The sequence below is a fragment of the Gadus morhua genome, chromosome 6 (assembly GCF_902167405.1).
Source record: "Gadus morhua chromosome 6, gadMor3.0, whole genome shotgun sequence".
NCBI lineage: Eukaryota > Metazoa > Chordata > Actinopteri > Gadiformes > Gadidae > Gadus > Gadus morhua.
The window spans coordinates 19,822,564-19,842,106 of NC_044053.1; the positions used below are offsets into that span (position 1 = coordinate 19,822,564).

At 46.9% G+C, this 19,543-nt stretch overlaps 1 protein-coding gene across 2 annotated transcripts; it reads right to left on the reverse strand.

Moving 5' to 3' along the window:
- Window positions 1–149: 149 nt before the first annotated feature.
- On the reverse strand, window positions 150–19,031 carry gfpt1 (glutamine--fructose-6-phosphate transaminase 1). 2 transcript variants are annotated; one of them, XM_030358506.1, is made up of 19 exons: window positions 18,949–19,031; window positions 16,720–16,827; window positions 16,430–16,537; window positions 16,181–16,306; window positions 15,941–15,999; window positions 15,677–15,811; window positions 15,228–15,289; window positions 15,055–15,134; window positions 14,833–14,941; window positions 14,312–14,475; window positions 12,040–12,135; window positions 11,543–11,640; window positions 11,183–11,303; window positions 10,439–10,596; window positions 8,221–8,335; window positions 7,633–7,760; window positions 6,747–6,914; window positions 5,282–5,443; window positions 150–1,969 (listed from the first exon to the last, which is right to left on the reverse strand). In XM_030358506.1, the coding sequence occupies exons 1-19, from the start codon at window positions 18,953–18,955 to the stop codon at window positions 1,925–1,927; spliced, it is 2,049 nt and encodes a 682-aa protein (XP_030214366.1). In that variant the 5' UTR covers window positions 18,956–19,031; the 3' UTR covers window positions 150–1,924. The 2 variants fall into 2 exon arrangements, with proteins under 2 accessions (XP_030214366.1, XP_030214365.1); XM_030358505.1 differs by having other exon boundaries at window positions 16,181–16,315.
- Between the last annotated feature and the right edge of the window lie 512 nt (window positions 19,032–19,543).

Consider the following 19,543-nt stretch of genomic DNA (forward strand, 5'->3'; position numbering starts at 1 on the left):
TGAAAACTACTCCCAAATCCTTTTCCCAATGCAATTTATCTTAAATGTATGTCAATTTACCTTTTTAATTACTATAACCTTTCACCTCTTGATGGCAAATTGCTATAGCATCAATAGCACACGTGTTACAAACCAAACCAAGTCAGAAAATAAGTACTTGACACTTTATTGCATCAGTCTTTGCTAATAGTTAACCCATTCCCATCCAGTGAAACCGAGCACATAGCTGCTGATTACGCTTCATTCAGACCCACGTAGGCCCTAATCTGAGGTCAGAGGAAGATCCTGGGATAACCGAGTCCAGTTACTTTACAATCCTTCCACTGGCTCAAAACAAGCTAATGTTAAAACAATGCCCAGATAAAAGTAAACGCCTGATTGCAGAACATCCTAGCCTACTCCCAAGTTGGTCAAAGCAAATACGTAGAAAACCAATAGAAGGCAACTCAATAAGTTCCCAGACGTTCATTTGTTCTAGGTTCAAAGACATAGATATACGTGTATACGATATATAGAAAAGCATACGTTTGGTTTACTTCTGTCAATGCTACTGTAAAACAAATTATTTGGTTTGACAGGGTTTCTCAAATGACATTCACATTTCAAACGGTAACAATCATGTAAAATCAGTAAGCATGAAGGAGAACATAAAGACAGTACGATGGTCCCAATGTTGACTCGGTGGCACGGTGTGGGCTGCATCACGCCTGAGTAACTTCATCCGATTAAAACTAACACCCCTGGCTTCGGTTGGATCGTAAACCAACCTAGAGAAAACAGTAAAAGTACGAGTTCATGAATCAGTTCATCCACCCCTCGAATGTCTGTTAAAAGGTTCACTACAGAACTACGACACAGGAGAATTACACGATCACAAACATTAAAGATGTTGAGCTGCATCCCAGAGGTCACAGGTCAATCCTTCAACGGCTGGAGAAGTTCATTATGTGAAGAACACCGGGGGAGCTGTACACCCACAACCGTGTGTTCAGCTAAAAGCTGCTCTCTTTTATACTTTATTTTTTATAATCTTTTTTGAACAGTCAACTTGTGACCGTGGATAAAAGCCCCACAGTGGATCAAGTTGATGCCTCTTTTCTATTAACATGTGCTTAAAAGTCCCTGTAGTCAAAGTAACAACGCTAAATTAGATTGGAAGCCTTTTCTTTGGACCTAATAAGGATTGTCTTAAAATGCGTTCACACCAAAAGCGAAGCAGGGCCAATAAAAAGTCATTGCAGATACGGGAATAGATGCAAAGTTTTCGCTGGCTGCTCAAATTCTACTGTCTTGAATTCGCCTCATTCGCTCGAGTTGAAATATTGAAACTAGTGCGAATTTCTCTTGATGCTATTCGCAAAAGTATAATATTTGCTTTGCTCTTCCTTTGAACGCACCGTCAGACTTCACTATTTCGACACTTCAAAAGAAATCCGAAACACTTTTAATGATTGCACTAAAAAAGGAAAAGAAAAGCAGTAACTTAAGTAGGATCATCCTTAAAATGTCCTCAACCCTTACCCAGTCAGCAAAACGCAGTTAGACAAGAAAAAAGTCAAAGTAAAAATTACCAGCTCAAATAAAGTTGGACATTTGGTTCATCCACAAGCTTTGAGTAAAGTGGTGACTGATCCAAAATGACCGCCTCCCAGCCCGAGCTTTTAGGTTGAGTTGCTCAAAAGGTTTACACACTAAGGAAGAGGAACTAAATTACCTATTGCAAGGTGCATCCCAAATCCTGCCACCAGTGAAACAGCTTATCTTCAAACTGATAAACATTACAAATGTGAAAAAAATAAAAGAAGTTTGAGGATTTTTTGGAATATGAGATCAACCAGAACATAGAAAACAGATGACAGTGGACGCCCTCTCTCTGGGGTCAACTTTGAGACGAGTGTCCACCAGGGCTGCTCTCAGAAGGACTTCACTCGACCGTCACAGACTTGGCCAGGTTCCTGGGGCAGTCCACCTGGGGCCAGACCAAACACAAGGGATAAGTTAGTTAGTGAAATGTATTAATAAATTGAGTTACAATGTACTGAGATATAAGGTACTGTTGCAAGAAAACTATAGAAAATATAAATAAACTACAAATTAAAAACATATAATAACATAGATTATATATAATTAATGATATATATTAAAACACAGACGGACAGAAGTCCAACACTTCTTTTTGGTCTTCTGTGACCACACAGAAACAAAGTGCAAACAAAGCGCATAAGTCTCGGAGCTTAAAAAGGTGACCTCAACCAACAATGACAATGCTTTCATCCAAACCCACCCCAAAAACACACACACACACACACACACACACACACACACACACACACACACACACACACACACACACACACACACACACACACACACACACACACACACACACACACACACACACACACACACTTTTGGTTTGTGTATTCCTGTAAAAAAAAAAAATGCCCACTTCAATTGTATTGCCAGCAGTGTTTCTATGTCATGATCTGTCTGCAGCTGTTTTGATCCGTTTCCCCCCCAGAACACAGCTTTTTGTTTTTCAAAAACGTGTGTTCTGCCCAGATGATGCTCACTGCTCAATATCTCAAGTGGCGTCCTCCCCAGCGCCTCTTGGGTTGATCCTCAACCCAAGTAAGGATTTTTGTAAGGATTTTTTTTATTTCACTTCACTTTCCCTGAGCGTTTGAAGCTTGGCAGCATGCAGGCCGTGATAAAACGGCATCCGCAAACTGACTACCAATTAAACATGGTTCCTTCTTCTGCTTCAACAGAACTACTGCCGGTGTGGGTGTCGGATTGACTCGGCTGCCAGATCGAATGTACAAATTATTGTGGCCTATACTTGGGTTATACATAAAAGAAGAATCGGTTAACTCCATTCACTGAACGGGGCTATCCACTTATTATCCAGCGCTCCCAACTAAGAGTCAAAACAGCGATCCACACGCAGACACATCCGTTCTCCTCCTTCGGAATAAGAGTCCCTAACAGGAACTGGGTTACAGATGCATTCATCAGTGCTTTTAGACGTGTTTCAAATGGCTTTGTTTGTGCGGAAGAACGGGCTGCGTTCAATGAAATCAAAACCAAAACGGATTGAGCCTTCTTTTTATGTCCATGATTGAGCCCCTTTTATAAACAACCCTTCTGGGTTTTGTCCGTTGGCTTGTGTCGATACGACAAGTGTCGATGTGTCATCTGTAAGCGCAGGACCCTGAGTCGATCTGGCAGCCAAGTCAATCTGGTACCCAAACCGGAATCCCGGCCTAGGTCTAAGAGAATCGTCACAGGAGATTCTGTTTTACATCCTTTCAGTGAATCATAAGTGTGGCAAACCGATTACTGCTAATTCCCAACTCAGGGAACAAGGATTCTAACCAACAACAGAGTGATATGATAGCAACGTTGAAACATGTGCTTCACAGTTCACAGCCACAGCAATTTAAATTAATCAACGTTTGTAGGGAACTGCTGATGGGGTTGTAACGTGACCGTGAAACCTCAATAAACATTGGTTAATCGGACTACATCAGTGTTTCCCATACATTGACCATTCTGTGGTCTATGTATGGCACTTGAGTTATTTTTTTAGGAACCCACGTAGAATAGAAGAATTGATCCTTGGTCTGTGGGAAACACTGTACATCGTAGAGAAACCAGCAGGTTCAACAATAAGCCCAAAGGCACTGGACAGTAAGAAGTCAGTCTGTAAAACATTCAACTCACCATCCTGATCGGGCCAGTCAGGGTCCCCTCTCGCTTTAGTAGATAATTCCAAGGTATTTTCCATAACCTTACTGAGCCTTGGAGGTTTATATTCCCCTGTGTGACGGGCCAGCTCACTAAACTTCTGAAGGCGTAGCATGCTAGCCTTTAGTTTGGTTTCTTATCGATGTCAACTGTGCTATGACTTCAGTGTGGTGCATTATGACCCTTTAGGAACGTGCCTCCCCCCCCCCCCCCCCCCTCCCCATTCTGTCAGCAAATCACCATTTCATTCCAGATTAAACCGGCTCTATCTCAGTTGGCCGGGGGCCGCGCAGAGAGGGGACCACAGACACCGGCCCTCAAATCCGGGCCCCGATGTAACTTAACCGTCTGCATGACCTACATTGAGCCACTGGATGGTATACATTATCGTATATTTTGGCCTTTCTGAAAGAAGACATACGCATGCACACACACAGAAAAAAAACACACGCTTCTCCCTGGTGAAATAATGATTCTTAGAAAGTCTATAATTTAAAAGGCCCTGATTGTAGTGTTGATAACATAATGTGGCAGCATAGTTGAAGGCATGCACACAATAGAAGACGTGGAGATATATGGGTTTCGCCCAATTTGAATGGGCCTTAGTCAAATTTAAGTAAAAACATTGTTTAAGTGTTATTGGTGTCAAGACTCCATCAGGACTTTGGCTCGCAGTGTGGTAATACAAAACGAGCGACAGATTTCCTTTGATCGTAGCATTATTTTCATGACTTCATGAAGATATTGTAAATTATGAGTTCCTCACGTTACTGTGCAACACCCTAACACATAGGAGTGGGATTCTCGTTTGTGAATATTCTTCATCCTAATCAAAACTATGTTTTTCCATTCATTTGGGGTGCTGGGGGACTTGAATATGCCCTTGATTTTCCTTTTACTTTTTCAAGTTAGGTATCAGACAATTTGGAACTTACTTCTACCATTTTATTCTTTGTTTTATAATGTATAGAGGAAACGAGCCCCACATCTTGTCTTTTACTAATTCCGAAAAAATATTTAAACGTGTCTTGATTCATTGTGAACCCTTACCCCGTTAGCATTGGCACGCTGAACCCCGTTAGCATTGGGACGCTGAACCCCGTTAGCATGGGGACACTGAACCCCGTTAGCATGGGGACACTGAACCCCGTTAGCATGGGGACGCTCAACATGTTAGCATGGGGACGCTGAACCGCGTTAGCATGGGGACGCTGAGCCCCGTTAGCATGGGGGCGCTGAGCCCCGTTAGCATGTGGACGCTGAGCCCCGTTAGCATGGGGACGCTGAACCCCGTTAGCATGGGGACGCTGAACCCCGTTAGCATGGGGACGCTGAACCCCGTTAGCATGGGGACGCTGAACCCCGTTAGCATGGGGACGCTGAACCCCGTTAGCATGGGGACGCTGAACCCCGTTAGCATGGGGACGCTGAACCCCGTTAGCATGGGGACGCTGAACCCCGTTAGCATGGGGACGCTGAACCCCGTTAGCATGGGGACGCTGAACCCCGTTAGCATGGGGACGCTACTCACGTCGTAGCCGCGCAGAACGGCCAGGTGGAAGGACAGCAGCTGCAGGGGGATGACGCTGAGGACCCCCTGCAGGCAGTCCACACAGTGCGGAACCTTGATGGTGCGGCTTGAGTTGTTGATGGTCTCCTGGTCGTCTCGGTCACAGATCACGATGGGCCGGCCCTGGGGGGGGGGGGACATACACACAACGGTAGAGTTGGATTTGGATGAATGCAGCGATATCACCCCAACCCCCTAATCCCAGACCCCGCTCCCCTGAGCCGGGAGGGGATCGGAGCGTGGCAGCGGACCTCGCTGTCCCTGAACCACACACCGGCCGCTGGACTAAGACCCGTTTGAAGGGAGAGTCCACATCTGCTGCGGACACAGTGGTGATGTCATGCGGGCCAGGAAGCCCCGCCCCTCCACCCTGGTGTTTATTAAGAAGGTGACCAGACCAGAGGGCGCCGGCACACGGGACAAATAAAGCAGTCAGTTGTGATTAGGAGTGGAGGCGAGGGGAGTGGGACCTGCATTCAGGAAGCTCTGGGCTGTGGAAGGAGATGTCCAACGCTCCTCTGTGGGATCACTAGTTAAATGATCCCGTTCGATAGTATTAAAGAATCTGATCTAATCTATCTAATCGTCATTTATTTATCAACATGTTGATTGAGATAGAGTACTTGATTTCAGTTAATCATTCTTCAATAAATACTGGGTTGAGGATGCATATAATTGTAATACAGATCTCTTGACGCCAGTCAGACACTACTCCAGAGAGAACGTATTTGGTTACAGAGGTTAGTATTTAACCCCCAAAAAAACAAATTATCTTGCATAATTCCTTGGATTGACAGCGTTTGTTATCTTGAATCTAGGCCATTAAACCGCAGATGATCAACATATAATGCAATCTGGCTACAAACCGTATTAAGAACATCTGTTGTCCACATTTGGAAGACCTGAACCATGCTGACCAAATTACTTAAACATAACAGAATGTTGGAGTCCGGTAATCGCCTTTTAAAACAACCATGTCCTCAGAACTTATGCGGGAAGTCACACATCTCCTTCACAAAACATACTGAAGCTGCATTCAAACACTGATTGTTGACCAACTAAAATGCAATTCAAAGCTACATTTTGTTTACTTGCTGTAGATCCTTACTGTTCCGACAGCAAAATATATATATGGTTTCTCTTTCTTCTAACAAATGTACTTATTGCAAGTCGCTTTGCATAAAAGCGTCTGCTGACTGCCTTAAATATAAATTTAATACGTATTCTATACTTTCCCTATACCCTTTTAACCCAAGTGATATCATGAAGCGATTTCTTACACATTATCTAATAAATGAATCATTAAGACATTAATGAGAAGGTAGCGGTTGGACGGGGCCAAGGGATGGCCCTCCAGATGGACTGCAGGGTTCATTGTGGTTCAAACCCGGACCCCACCCCATAAACCCATGGCGGCGGCGGTTACCTGGCGGGCGACCACCTGCTGCAGGGCGTTCTGACACTTGACGTAGGTGTGGTCCCTCATGATGATCATGATGACGGGCATCTGCTTGTCCACCAGGGCCAGCGGGCCGTGCTTCAGCTCCCCGGCCAAGATGCCCTCCGAGTGCATGTACGTGATCTCCTTGATTTTCTAACGGGCCGAGGGAAGACCAGTAGTCAGGGGAGGACCAGGACAAATCACATACAAGGAGTGCACAATATCGTTTTCATTCCTTTTAAATAACTATATCTTTATCTACAAGATAAATCTGTCTGATCTGACATAGTTTACTCCCATTTAAGGGTTTCTGGAGTTCGTTGCTAGGGAGTGACAAGCCGGCTCTGCATGCAGAGCGAACCAACAATCACTGATCACGTTGATCAGTTAAATTCCAAGGAGAACAACGAGAGTTGAATGCAATTATTTTGGTTACATAAAAGACGATGTTGACCAAAAGCAGGTGCTTTGTCTAGAGTGCTTCGCAATTGTTGCCAAAACAAAAGGCAACATGACTTTTTCTCTTATTTGCCACCACAAAGCTCTGTATAACGTGTATAAAACACTAAAAAAATCAACCTAATCATTATACAATGATAAACCAAAAATCAATGTTTTTTTATCATATCAGAATACACATCTCATCAGAAAATCATGCAGCCCTTCCCCATACCCAGCCACATCTACATCTCCTCAGAATACTTTTTATCGACAGGCTAGACAGTATAAAACGACATCTAGATACAGAATGGAGCCAGAGAATAACCATGGATCCTGCGCTGGGACCGTTCCTCTGGCTGGGGTCCTTTGAGTTTGCTCAATGTTGAGTCAATGTTGAGACTATAGACTTGGGCCAGGGAAGGTTGCTCACCAGCGCCCCCTCCAGGCAGGTAGCGTAGTGGTAGCCCCGTCCCATGATCAGCACGCTCTTCTGCAGGAAGAGCTCCTCCGCCAGATTCTGGATCTCATCGTCCAGACTCAGCACCTCCTTGATCAGATCTGGACACCACGGGGAACACACCAGCAGTTAGGGGGTGGTTGATAGGGTGGAGTGGTCGGGTTGGTTTACATCGCCTCGTTCCACTGGACCCCAGCCATCCTTCGGCCGGGATCCCGACCCCAGCCCCTGGTCTAGTGGTCCAGCTGGGAGCCTGGCTGGAGGACAGTCACCAGGCTGGGCTGGAGTACACACACTCTGCAGGGCTGGGAGTATGGTCCTCCTCATAAATTCATCCTAAGCCTCATGTCCTTTTGATGAAGAGAAGGGCGCTATACCCCCCCAGAGGGAAACTCAAAGCTCTGCCTCTGTGGTCGTCTGCCTCGCCACATTTGGCTTCATCGTCCCAGCAAGATTATTTTAACAAAACACAGAACTGAGACAAAAGGAGTCCTTGGATACCCTGATATTTCCTTCCGGCCCCCCTAGCCCCCCGGCCGGTTGACCAAGAGCTCATCTTACCCGGCAGGACTCTCAGGCCCTGGATGATCTCACGCCTCCGGGGCTGCATGGAGATGCGGTCGTCACACATCAGCAGGGCGAACATGATCAGCGCCACGAACTGACTGGTGTAGGCCTGCGAACACACACACACACACACACACACACACACACACGACATGATCAGCACCACAAACTGACTGGTGTAGGCCTGCGATCGAAGACACACACACACACACACACACACACACACACACACACACACACACACACACACACACACACACACACACACACACACACACACACACACACACGAGCAGCGCCACAAACTGACTGGTGTAGGCAACAACGGGATCTATCTATCTATCTATCTATCTATCTATCTATCTATCTATCTATCTATCTATCACACAACACGCACGTCAGCATGGCGGTCATGAAAAAAAGGGGTTTGAAGTTCAGGGTCGAGGCACATGGAAGACTTGGTTTCCCTCCCAACGTCTCCATTACAGTTAAGTCATTGTGAACAACGCCTTATTATTGGTTTGGAGTTGGCCGACGGGTCATACATCGGCCACCATGTGACAACGTAGAACCAAGAAAAACCTCTTACACAAGACAAGGCATGAAGAGATCCCATTATCTAGTCAAAAGGTTTGGGATGTCTGAGAATACCGCTCCGCTCGTAACCCCCCGTTCAGATGTGTGCGACGGTGAGCGTGCCATCATCAACATCGCATTCCAAAAGCCTTCCCTGCCCAGTTGGATTCGCTGATCGCCAGCGAAGCCAACTCTCTTTCCCAGGACTCTCTGGAGTCGGAAACGCTAGCGTCTCAAGCCAAGGGAACGGCTGTAAAACCTGTTAAAATATGTTTTTTTTCCCTGACGGCGCTGGATCCACAGAACCAAGGACAGACCACGCTCCCGGGACAAACCGTGGCAGCTCACACCGCGCTCACGGTCACTGCCGCAGAGCTCCACGTGTCCCTGGATACGTAGGGTGGAACGTGAAGCGCAACGCTGATGACATGGGTCCTCAATGCAAGGCAATTACAGCCCTAACGATGGGACAAAGTGTAAAACAAACCAAAATAAAAAAGGGTTTTCTCATCTCCTTCAGCATTTATAAGATGTTCACCCACAGTGATTATCGACCAGATTATTCTTTTTCATGGAAATCATTTGCAGGACCAGCCTTTGCGCAGCATCAAAGCAACCTCCCTTTGGGGGATTAAAGCTTCGTCAGAGACGTTTCATGTCGACAAATCCCAACCACACGGAAGAAGTTTCCCTTTCTCGTCAGAAAAAAAACCCAACATGCATAAGAAATAAGAGAGAGGAGCATGTGAAGTCTATTAGCGGGCGAGGACCAATCTCTGGACTGCACAGCGGCTTGCGTGTGCAGGCTGGGCGTGGGCGTGCAGTCAGCAGGGAGCAAACAGACGGACAGACGGAGAGCATGGCGTCTCATAATGCGTGTCGGTTCCCCAGGCGCCAAGATAACGCAGGGCTCAGAGAGCCTGAGGGCTGAGGTCAGAGAGGGACCTGCCCCAAGCCCTCACTCCCATCCCCTCCTTCCCCCCCCTCTCCCCTGGGAGGGACAACCTTATATTGTGTGATAAGGTATATTTAATATAGGATTAACTAGGGCCAAATGGAGCAATCTTGTATGGGTTGTGTGTACTACTACGTACGTGCCTATGAAAGGTACATGCAAGATTACTGAGACTGCGAGCTGTGCAACATGGTCCACACTGGACAAGATGCTCTTGACTTAGTTAGAGAGTAACTCCCTTATAGTAGGAGGGTTTAATGCATCCCACAGGGCATGCTCTGCCGTCGCGTTTAACCGTGTGTGTGTGTGTGTGTGTGTGTGTGTGTGTGTGTGTGTGTGTGTGTGTGTGTGTGTGTGTGTGTGTGTGTGTGTGTGTGTGTGTGTGTGTGTGTGTGTGTGTGTGTGTGTGTCAAGTTGCACAATGAGCTGCTACAGAAGGCCTATAACAAACTGCCCATGGGAATATGTCTTTTTAGTAAGTTGAAAGAACGGCATGTCTTCGGTACGGCTCTGATCAACTTCACACTGGGGCTGTTAGGAGGGGGCCCCGCCATTCAGCACAGAGGGGTGCCGGGTGTCCGGACAACACAGTGCTGACCACTCACCTCGGCGCTGACCGCTCACCTCGGCGCTGACCGCTCACTTAGAGGATGACCGCTCCCTTGGATGCCGACCGCTCACCTTGGTGCTGGCCACGCCGATCTCGGGGCCGGCGTTGATGTGCACGCCGCAGTCCGTCTCCCTGGAGATGGAGCTGCCCACGGTGTTGGTGATGCCCACCGTCAGAGCCCCCCTCTCCTTGCAGTATCGCAGCGCCATCAGGCTGTCCGCCGTCTCCCCTAGGGAAAGGGGGGAACGCAGGATAAGTTGGGTTCGTTCACTTGGTTGTGCAACCCTACTGCCGGGTTAGATTTGATTTGTGGAGGAAGAGGAAATTCCTCGCGCTTGGTATAGGCGTAGAGACGGGAAGGCAACACAAGACACATGACAGACACAGCTCAACACACGCAGGGACAGGATGACAATTTAATACAGAAATATGGAAGATAGAAACCAGAACACAAAAAGGGCATTGACATATTCATGTTTCTTCTTTGTGAATAAAGCCTGAAGCCCACAATGAACCAGAGAACACTAGAAGAATACTGTGTTTTATTTGGGGCTGTATTTTTCTGCACGTTTCATAAAGGATTGAAGTCCATTTGTAATGCAAAAATGCAAAAACATGACGTTTCCTGACACCACCGGGAGCATTGGGCTGAACACTTGAACTCTCACACCTCCGCCCAACACCAATGTTTTGATTAAGGTGTAGCGCATTCTGTCCCCATGGATCAATATCACTAAGTGTTTTGACACTTGATACTTTTGCACTGAGCGGTTTCCAGCTGTGGGGTGTTGCCAACGGCAAGCAAACCTCCTCACCCGATTGGCTGATGAAGAAGCACACGTCGTCTCGGAACACGGGCGTGTTCCTGTCCAGGAAGTCGCTGGACAGCTCCACCATGACGGGCAGCTCCGTGAGCTCCTCCAGTATCTGACGGGTCTGGGGGGGAAACCAAGAACAGCTCAGTATGGGGCATCACACACACACACACACACACACACACACACACACACACACACACACACACACACACACACACACACACACACACACACACACACACACACACACACACACACACACACACACACACACACACACCGATGGAATCGTTGACAACACCCATGTCCTGATGATACTAGTGTGATCTGAACGGGACGGTGGGTGGTGGGCCTTACTGCCACGCCCGCGTGGTAGCTGGTCCCACAGGCGATGAGTATCAGCCGTCGACACCTCTGGATCTCTTTGATATGGTCCTTCAGCCCCCCCAGCATCACTGGAGGGAGAGTGGGGGAGGGACAGCAACCACACATCATCATCACCATCACTAAAGAATGCTGAGACACCTCTGGTGGGGGGGGGGGGGGGGGGGGGTTCTCATTAACCACATGAGCCCAAAAGGTCCAGAAAGGGTCCAACACAGAGGAGGCTGGAACTGGGACACTTGCTTTGTTTATCTTTCAATAAAGATCTAGACAGACAGCGTAAACAGCTGACAACTGAAATCAAGACCATAACAAGAAGTGCTCCGGGTTAACAGACCTCAGACTGATTAGGTCCCATTCACGTCAACATCCATTATCATGAGTTCACCAGGTCGTGACATTGTTTGGAACTGGAGTCCGATCTCTTCAGAAGCTGCCAGCCGCAGGGCCTCTCTCTCTCACTCTCTCACCTGTGTTGTCATCAAAGTTGACCCTGCCTCGCATGGTGTTGAACACGGACTCTGGCTGTTCGAAGATCTCCTTCTGCATGAACGCACGGTAGTTTCCTGCACAAGCGAAGGGAATGCACGTAAACAGGAAGGAACACAGTTACAAATAAATACATAAACCATGAAATTACCTCATGCCAATGTTGTCAGCATACAACTTGTCAACATAAAGTTCACCACAATTTGGTAACATGCTCAGACATATGCAGTCATTTATCACTGTTCCTGTTGTGAAGAAGTTGTGTTTTCTTTGCTGCTCAAACAGACAACAATTCTATAAACATTGGCAGCATAAGTGAAATATTGAATAGTTTTTTGCCCACAGCTGACAGTAATTTGTGTAATTTAGGTTCTGAGGGAGGATAGGCTGCAGGACTTTGGTTGAGAGAGAGAGAGAGAAACTGAATGACTGGCCCGGAAAGGAATGTCTTCCATGCATTGTCAACATCAGCTCTATGCTGCCCTCTGCTGACAAACCTCTGGCACATAAATCTGCCCTTCCTAGGATATAAACGTTTCTGCAGCTGGGGGGGGGGGATGTTGGCACCTGGCTGTCAAAGATAAGGGATTCAATCAACAGAACATAGTCTGCCTTGTGTTAACATCTGCCACACAAAAGGGAGCTCACAGGGCTAAATTACAGGCCACGGTACCCAGTCTTCATTTACACAGCTGGGGGGTCATTATGAACCAGCAGTGTTTGTTTGTGGAGGTTTCTGCACCTGGGGCAGGGTTCAGGGTGTACAGCAACCTGTCCCTACGACCACAGAGCTTTAGGGAGGAATGCAGTTAGACAGCTGATGCTGCTACTAACAGTTGTATTGTATTCACAACAGGCTCATCAGGACAGCTGCTTTCAAAGGTTACGAGCTATCGGGGTGATCTCACAGTGACATCCATGATAACTAAAAAGAGTGTCGGTTTGGATTTACCCAGAGGGCCTGTGAAACAGCTTCCTCCCTGGGGGTCCAGAGTGGTCCTACACCTACTATTATTGTCGCTCTGAATGGAGCAGATCAGTAACGTTGAAATCCCCCCACATGACGGCGGCTTCACCAAACTACGACCCTAGAACTGCTTCTCTTCTTGCATTATTAGCAGAATGTGGTCTGGGTTCACATCCCTTGGTCAGGGTTCACATCCCTTAGCGCCGTCCTGCGTCTCAATCAGGTGAACCAAAGCTTTAAGAGTTTGCTGCTTTTACACTCACGCCCAAAGTGAACCATTCCAACCGCATCTACCTTGCATCTCTCGCAGCTGATGATAAACTGTCAAAGGACATTTATTTATAGCGTTTCATTAACATGTACATAAACCTTTAGGTGGAAGCCTTTAGAACAAGGTCAAACGTGCATGTTCTTAGTTATGAAACGATAACGAGCCTAAAGCGTCCTATAATTGAAGTTTAAACGACTTTAAAAATGTCCATAATTAAAAATCAGAACAGTGTCTTTTGTCATTTAAACATGTATTTAAAAGGGGAGATGTTGGCCGTCTCTACAGGGGAAAGTAAGTGAAGCTTCGGCTACTCTTTGCAGGTCAAAGGAAAATCAGTTGACAGAAGGAACTAATACTAAAGTAACTTAAATCTCCCTGTTGCTCTCACTGATGGGAGATCCAATCAAAAAGGAGGCGTCTGGTTTGACCCGTCGTTTCTCATATACGAGTCAGTCTGGTGGAAATTCTTCCAACAGTTTTGTCACTGAAACTCAGACTGAACTTCAAGAGTTATCATAATAAAAGGGTAAAAAATGTGTGAAAGAAAAGTAGTCTCTGCAGAGAGCCCTCTCAGCACGGAGAGCATACAATGTGTAAGTGCTGCATTGAGCCCCGTACAGCGGCCCACTCCACTGTTAGAGCAGGGAGACGTCCTTGAGGCACAGCTGCAGATAGGGAGGCCAGCGCTCTTTCATCCATCTCAGCATGGGGCTCGTGGTGTTACCGTGTCTGAGGCGCTCCGTTCCCCTCAAGGGCGATGAGCGGGGTACAAACCGGGCTCACAGCGTCTAGGCGTCTTGTGAAAAACATCTTCAATTTCCAGTCAGTCAGTTTATGTGTGTGTAAGCGTGAGCGCTTCTGTGCTTTTTTGTATAACGGTTACCCAATGAGATTCAGGAGGGGGGGGGGGGGGGGGGGCAGATAAACAGGTTTATCTGCAAACCACACCAGGTTCACTCTCAGCCAGCTGAAAACCACATCAAATAGTGTCTCCCAGCTCCCTAACCGCGCTCACCCTTCATGATCTGCTGCAGCTCCATCTGCAGGGTCTGGATGGCGCGGGCCGGGTGGTCCCCCGCGGTGCGCTTGATGCGGTGGATGGACAGCCGCCCCTCGTTCACCGCCGCCACGTCGTCGTCCTCCAGGAAGATCACCCGGTTGGTGTGCTCGATGACCGCGCTGCCGTGGCGACACGGGGGAGAGGGGAGACGGGGGACGGGGGTAAGTATGCGGTGCCTTGCCCTTTAAGCAGGGAGCATCTGTGGATAGGATCCATTATTTTTACCGGATTGGCTATTTTAAAACAAAAATCTTCAACAAGACATCAAACACCTTCCATTAATCTAATAACATCAAGCAGGTAACATCAGACCACCAACTAATGTGTGTTCAATATCCATCATGTTAACCATGGCTCCTTGTACCTTAACCTTTGCATTTGGCTAATTCTCAAATGTGAACAGCCCTATTTTGAACCGTGTATACAGGTATACAGATCTGCATGGGGGCGATGGAGCCTCTGGCCACCACACAGACCTTGCGTCAGAAGCAAAGTAGTACTCCACGGCCTTCTCGTCCGTGGGGAACAGAGAGGTGTCCTGGTCCACGCGGGGCAGGGCCGTGCAGCCCTTCTTGTCCTTGCCAGCTGGAAGGAATAAGACCACAGCAGCAGTGAGCCTCATGTGTCTGAACAACATCTGAGCCAGAATCTGAGTGGACCACCACATTTGGTTGACGCTGCAAATTGCTCTGACTTACTAGAGCGGTAGAGAATGGGGATGTGATCTGTAGAGAGTTTGTGGTCGCATTTCACACCAATCAAAAGAGGCCCTCCCCTCCTTAATGTGGAAAAAAAACAAACAACTGTTTATAGTCCATTTCTTTGCATGTCCCACTGAACACTGAGTCTAGATGACGGTAGTAGAACAGACCTGGTCCCGACCGCCTCTCCAGGGTAATGGACGCTCTTGAACACCAGGACAAAGGCTCCTTCCTAAAATAGAGATGAATACAATTAGAGTTGACTAGAGTTGTTCTGATACAGATACCAGAATCGGAAATTCCGTTAATGGTCGGATGGGGACCGTCACCTACGTGTGTTCTAGCTACCAAGTCGGAGAAACATGGATGAATGGACGTTTAAATTGTAGAATACAAATGTTATTATATGAAAGATTATAAATGTAAATGATCTAGTGTGCTATTTGTAGTTAGAATTCTAGATGCTGTATCGCCATATACTCGGTATCGGCCGATACTCAAGTTCAGGAATCTGAATCGGCAAGGAAAAAATAAATTGGATCGGAACATCTGTACAGTTGACCCATCAAACCAGGGCGTGATCAGTAGGAGCATGGTCCCTTCGGGAGGGGGCCCTCACCAGCTGCTGGGTCACTCTCTCCACCAGCGTGGTGAAGCTCAGCTCGTCGTTCTCACGGTTGTCGTACATGTACTTCACCAGCTTGGCGATGGTCTCCGTGTCGGTCTCCGACTCAAACTCGTAGTCTTTGCTCTCCTGTGAGAGAGCGGCAAACACAGGCGGTGATGATGCAGGTATATCAAACACTCAGACACACAGACCGGTTCCTCTAAAGAAGGGCTGTGCTATTGTTTCTAGGGAAGGGGGAGGAAGAAGTTGCTGTACCAGGAATTTCCGCAGGTCCTTGTAGTTGGTGATGATGCCGTTGTGAATGACGATGAACTCTGAAGAGCAGAAAGACCACAATTAACCCGCGGCACCAAAATAATGTGTTCTTTCCTCAACAAACAACAGCTCAGACGCCCATCAAAGACGGACAATCAAAGAGAGCTGAGGGACTTAAATACTGAAACCCTGACATCGGCGGGTACCTCGTGAGCGAGGTGGCGCGTTACACTCACTGACCGTTGTTCTTGTCAGAGCGGTGCGGGTGGCTGTTGACCGGGCTCGGGGCGCCGTGGGTGGCCCAGCGGGTGTGAGCGATGCCCAGGTGGACGTCGAACTCCACGTCCATGTCAATGCCCTGCTGCTCTGTGATTCCCACGCACAAAAACACATAGGGCATAATTCACAGTTTCCAAGATGATAAAGCTGTACATTCTTTGAGAGGGCTAACCCATCAGACGGCGCCAGAAGACCCCTGCAGAAGCTTACTGTTGATCTCCTCGTCCAGAGCCTGCACCTTCCCCCGCTGCTTGATGAGCTGGATGGAGCGCCCGGTGGACTCCCAGTCCTTCTCGTTACCGCCGTCGATCCCCACACCTGAGCGCAACAATCAAGAACAGCAGGATATGAACGTGACACAGAAAGGACTTTACACATTAGTTGGGACTATACTCTATCTACGACAATAACAACATATTGAACATAAATGAATGACCTTTTGACCCGAGACTTCACCAGACAGACAGACTGACTGACTGACAGGCCCCTGATGCACCTACCAGCTGAGTCATAACCCCGGTACTCCAGACGGTGAAGGCCTTTGAGCAGGATCTCCAGGATCTCCCGCCGTGTCCGCGGCACGTGGTAGTTAAGATAAGCAAAGATTCCTGGGGTAGGAGGGGAAGGATGAACATTCAAAGACAACAGGGATGAGTGGTAGTAAGATGGGTAATACCGTTTTTTGCCATGCAATTAGAGGGTTCGACTGGCTGAGATGGTTTTATTGAGGAGAGTGAATTTGCTTGAACAAACAAGCCTTACTGATGGATACTGAAGGTCCCAACGTTGTCATGTACTCAACTAGTGCATTCAAATGTAACGAGCTGCTTATAATTGACAAATGTTCAACATGCAGTCAATTAGTTTTTAAAAAGGTTAACCTCCCGCTGTTTGATACTATTCCAGTATACATTTACTAAACATTCTGATATATTTAGATTTAGGACATAGCTCTGTCTACTGGGTGTAGACATGTCTTCATAATAATAATAATTATTATAATATTCATAATTAATAGTAAGCTTTGTCAAGGCAAGGCATACTATTTGTTGTTGTGCCAAAAATGCTTGCATGCGAAACGCAGTTTTGATTGTTACCAGTAGCCTGGCCTGTTTTACAGGGTTGGGCATCCCGGAATAATGTGACAGTAAACTAATACAAAATTATGGGCCCCTAGACGTAAGCTAATGTCTTCATTGAAAGCAGTGGAGTACGAACATTTGACAGGTCCCTAGAAAAAATATTTTCCATTGGGTAATTATCTATTGTTAATAAACACAGCAGAGTGGAAAACTGAGACTGGACAGCGATTTGATTGTGATTCACAACCACAGCATACACATCCATAAAACCAGAATCAATGCTTACAACTACAATACCTTATCCAATGAATAGCCTTGTCTTCATATAAAGAAGACCTGTGGTCATTGCTTTGAGCGAGATATGAACTATAGCCATGTCCGGTTGGTGTGTAAACATTGATCTAAAACCAGGCCTTGTTTTAAACATCTACCACAAAGACGGCATTTAGAGCTTTCTGAAGCGAGTTGTGGCGGAAACTGCTGGCCGCCTACGGCCCAGTGGAGAGAGAGACACGCACACAGAGACGCTTGTTGGTAAAAGTAGTAGAGTACTGGGAAAAAGTAGTGGACTAGTGGGTAAAAGTAGGAGACTATTGGGTAAAAATATCAGACTACTGGGTAAAAATATCAGACTACTGGGTAGTTTCCTACTGGGTAAAAGCAGCAGACTACTGGGTTGTCTCCAACTGTGTAAAAGTAGTGGACTACTGGGTTAACGTAGTGGACTACTGGGCTAAAAGTGTATTTTGACATATTTTTGTAGTGTGTGTATATACGTTCCAAGTTATTCCGAGTTTTTACCCAGTAGTGGACTACTGGGTAAAAACTCTGATCCAGGTTTGAATCACCGATGCAAGTTATCAGTCACGTCGGTTATCGGTTACAATAGCTCTGATAACAGGATGAAGTCAAACACCGACTGGTTTGCTTCCTATAGCTGTGGACAGAGATGTATGCAGATAAGTGTTTAGATAAGGATAGTTTGTCCCACCAAGGCGTGAACTCACTGGGACACTGAGTCTCAGTCACTTGGTACTGGGACACAGAGTTTCAGCCACTGGGACGCTGAGTTTCAGCCACTGGGTACTGAGTCTCAGCCACTCGGTACTGGGACACTGAGTCTCAGCCACTGGGGACAGGGACACTGGGTCGCAGCCACTTGGTATTCCTGAGCCATAAGCAGGGGAATGACCAGGTGAAGAAGGGTGTGGATATGAACACACACTCCTACTACAATTACAGGTGTTCCTGAACGAGTTCTAGTCTTGGAGAACAGACCAGGTATAGTGAAGAAGTAACGTTATGCGTAATGGGTGCAGGAGACAGGAGACATGGACATATCATCAGGACACGACACAGGGTGTTGATTCATCCGCTCGTAAAAGGAAATCAAACAGAGGACATAAAGTGTCAAACTAGTTTACATTGTTGCTCATAAGTTAGTTTAGAAAAGATGCTGTGGTCAGCCGCTGCTGCCCGGTTTATTCCCAACTGTAGTGTGGGAACGCTTTAAAGATGAGGCGATGCTGCGATGGGAATTCAACATGTTTGCCATCATGTGTTTTTTTTCCCGTGACCCCACGGCTGAAGCTGGTTATTGTCTAATAGTTTAGGGTCTAGGCTTAGATTATTTAGCTCAATACTCACCACACATGACTCCTCTGGCGTTGTTAGTTACTGCTGCTCTGTCAGTTCCGCATCTAATAACGCTGCTCAAGAAACATCCCGCCTCCCATACTGTCAGTGAATGAAATTGGGCCGTCTAATTCTATACCCTCGTCTCATTGGTGGAGAGCCCCTGTCACTCAGGCTACACCCCGTCGACGTCAGAGCTGTGGTCGACGCAAGCTGCCCTGACGTGGCATCAGGATGCAGACCCGGGATGGGGATAGGGAAATAACAATAAGCGTCTAATGTCCACGGCACATATTTGAGATTTGAGCCCTAAAAATCTAAATTACTATTCTATCATAAACATTTTTATTTACCTTAAGGTGTAATAATCTTTAACAAGGATAAAATATCTTCCTGGTAATATATTGGATTGGCAGGCGATGTGTATGGGATGCTTAAAAATATCCCAATCGAAGATATTTAAACCTCCCTAAAGTTAAATTAGTCCTTTTAAGAGACTTGCACACTAAGCGTCGGCAAAATACGGGATCCTTTCATCCTGAGCATAACAAGGTGTGTTGAGGTGACCCCGGCAACTGCAGGACATAAAATATCTAATTCCTTTTTT

Bases quoted from the DNA above. Each gene is read 5' to 3' on its own strand.
- gfpt1 (XM_030358505.1), bottom strand. The intron at 16,538-16,719 runs GTAGGTGCATCA...TGTTGCGCTCAG, and splicing joins CCGGGGTTATGACTCAGCTG to GTGTGGGGATCGACGGCGGT. The intron at 15,135-15,227 runs GTCTGTTCTACT...TTCCACATTAAG, and splicing joins GGAGAGGCGGTCGGGACCAG to GAGGGGAGGGCCTCTTTTGA.